At 46.4% G+C, this 1,823-nt stretch overlaps 1 protein-coding gene across 1 annotated transcript in view; it reads left to right on the forward strand.

Moving 5' to 3' along the window:
- The window catches only part of OAS3 (2'-5'-oligoadenylate synthetase 3), a 28,720-nt gene that overhangs the window by 15,178 nt on the left and 11,719 nt on the right, over nucleotides 1-1,823 (forward strand). Inside the window, exon 10 of the mRNA XM_007938273.1 lies at nucleotides 116-363. Within this exon, the coding sequence (XP_007936464.1) occupies nucleotides 116-363 (248 nt within the window). The remainder of the gene's footprint in view (nucleotides 1-115; nucleotides 364-1,823) is intronic.

The raw sequence follows: 1,823 nt of genomic DNA on the forward strand, positions 1-1,823 counted from the left end.
AACAACAACAACAACATGTTTAATATCACCTCCCCCTTCCCCAAGTGTTTAGGGCCATTCTCAGCACACAGTTGGTGCTTACTCCACTATTCTTTGGTTGACCCTTGGTGAATAGGTTGCAGCTCAGAACAGAGGAGAGCCAGCCTGTGCTTCTCTGCCCCCAGCCTACGCCCTGGAGCTCCTGACCATCTTCGCCTGGGAGCAGGGCTGGGGGAAGGACAGTTTCAACATGGCACAAGGCCTCCGGACTGTCCTGGGGCTTGTCCAGCAGCACCGGCAGCTCTGTGTCTACTGGACAGTCAACTATGACCTGGAGGACCCAGCTCTCAGGACGTACCTGCTTGGCCAGCTCCGGAAACCCAGGTGCGAGCCACTGCCCCACTGCCATCCCACAGCCTTGCCATCCCCGACCCTCACCCTGCGAGTCACTGCATCTGGGAGAGGTCCCCTCACTTGTGCCTCATCTGGAGTCCTTTCTGAGTCCCAAATGAAATGGAGGCCAGTTTTAGTAATACAATGAAAGATCATGTTTTAAGTTATAGGGAGAAAATTGAGGGTCCCCAACCACCCACCCAATGCAGGACCTCTCTAGGCATGAGGTTTTTCAGTCTAGAAATCTAAACAGGAACTCCTTCCCTCTTGACCCTGGAGTGGCTGAGACCGTGGAACAAATTTCAAACCCACCTACCCAGTTGGCCTGGCTGACCAGGCAGAGACTAGCCAGGATGATGCTAAGCCTTACTACCTTCTAGGCCCAGGCCCTCTCGGGGCAAAAATGGTAAGAGAGCACTCTGGACAGCTGGTGACTGTACCTATAAGGCCCACTTGTAATGTGGCCCATGGAATGTCCCAGCCTCAGGCAGATGCTCAATTACTAACTCTTTAGGAACAATATCATTAATATCACATGCATGTAAAGCTTTGCTGAAAATAGTTTTTTTAAAAAAATTGCAGCAACACATAGACAGGGAAGTGCCAGAAATTCAAGCTGGATTCACAAGAGGACATGGAACAAGGAAATCATTCCTAATGTCAGATGGATCTTGACTGAAAGCACAGAATACCAGAACAATGTTTACTGTGTTTTATTGACTATGCAAAAGCATTTGACTGTGTGAATCATAACAAATTATGGATAGCATTGAGAAGAATAGGAATTCCAGAACACTTAATTGTACTCATGAGGAACCTGTACACAGACCCGGAGGCTGTTGTTTGAATAGACAAGGGGATGGTGCATGGTTTAAAATCAGGAAAACTGTGTGTCAGAGTTGTATCCTTTCACCACATTTGTTCATTCTGTATGCTGAGGACCTAATCTGAGAAGCTGAACTATGTGAAGAAAAACACAGTGTCAGGATTGGAGGAAGAGTCATTAACAACCTGTGATATGCAGACGACACACACTGGCTTGCTGAAAGTAAAAAAGACTTGAAGCATTTATGGAGGAAGATCAAAGACTACAGCCTTCAGTATGGATTACACCTCAACACAAAGAAAACAAAAATCCTCACAACTGAACCAATAAACATCATGTTAAACAGAGAAAAGACTGAAGTTGTCAGAGATTTCATTTTACTTGGATCCACAATCAACACCCATGGAAGCGGAAATCAAGAAACCAAATGAATGGTCCTATAAGTTTATGTGAATGCTCAGAATTCCCAGGTGTATAGTAGAGCTGACAAAAGGCAAGGTTGTGGTCACTGCTTGGTCACAGCCAGCTACCCAGAGCAACCGAGTAGCTGAACCTGCGGGCTTGGGACCATAGTCGCAGGGGACATCAAGCTCAATTGGCATAACATACTATACAAAACATTGTT

The sequence above is a fragment of the Orycteropus afer genome, unplaced genomic scaffold (genome assembly GCF_000298275.1).
Source record: "Orycteropus afer afer isolate SDZICR_OR568_19922 unplaced genomic scaffold, OryAfe1.0 scaffold00048, whole genome shotgun sequence".
In the NCBI taxonomy this organism is placed as follows: domain Eukaryota; kingdom Metazoa; phylum Chordata; class Mammalia; order Tubulidentata; family Orycteropodidae; genus Orycteropus; species Orycteropus afer.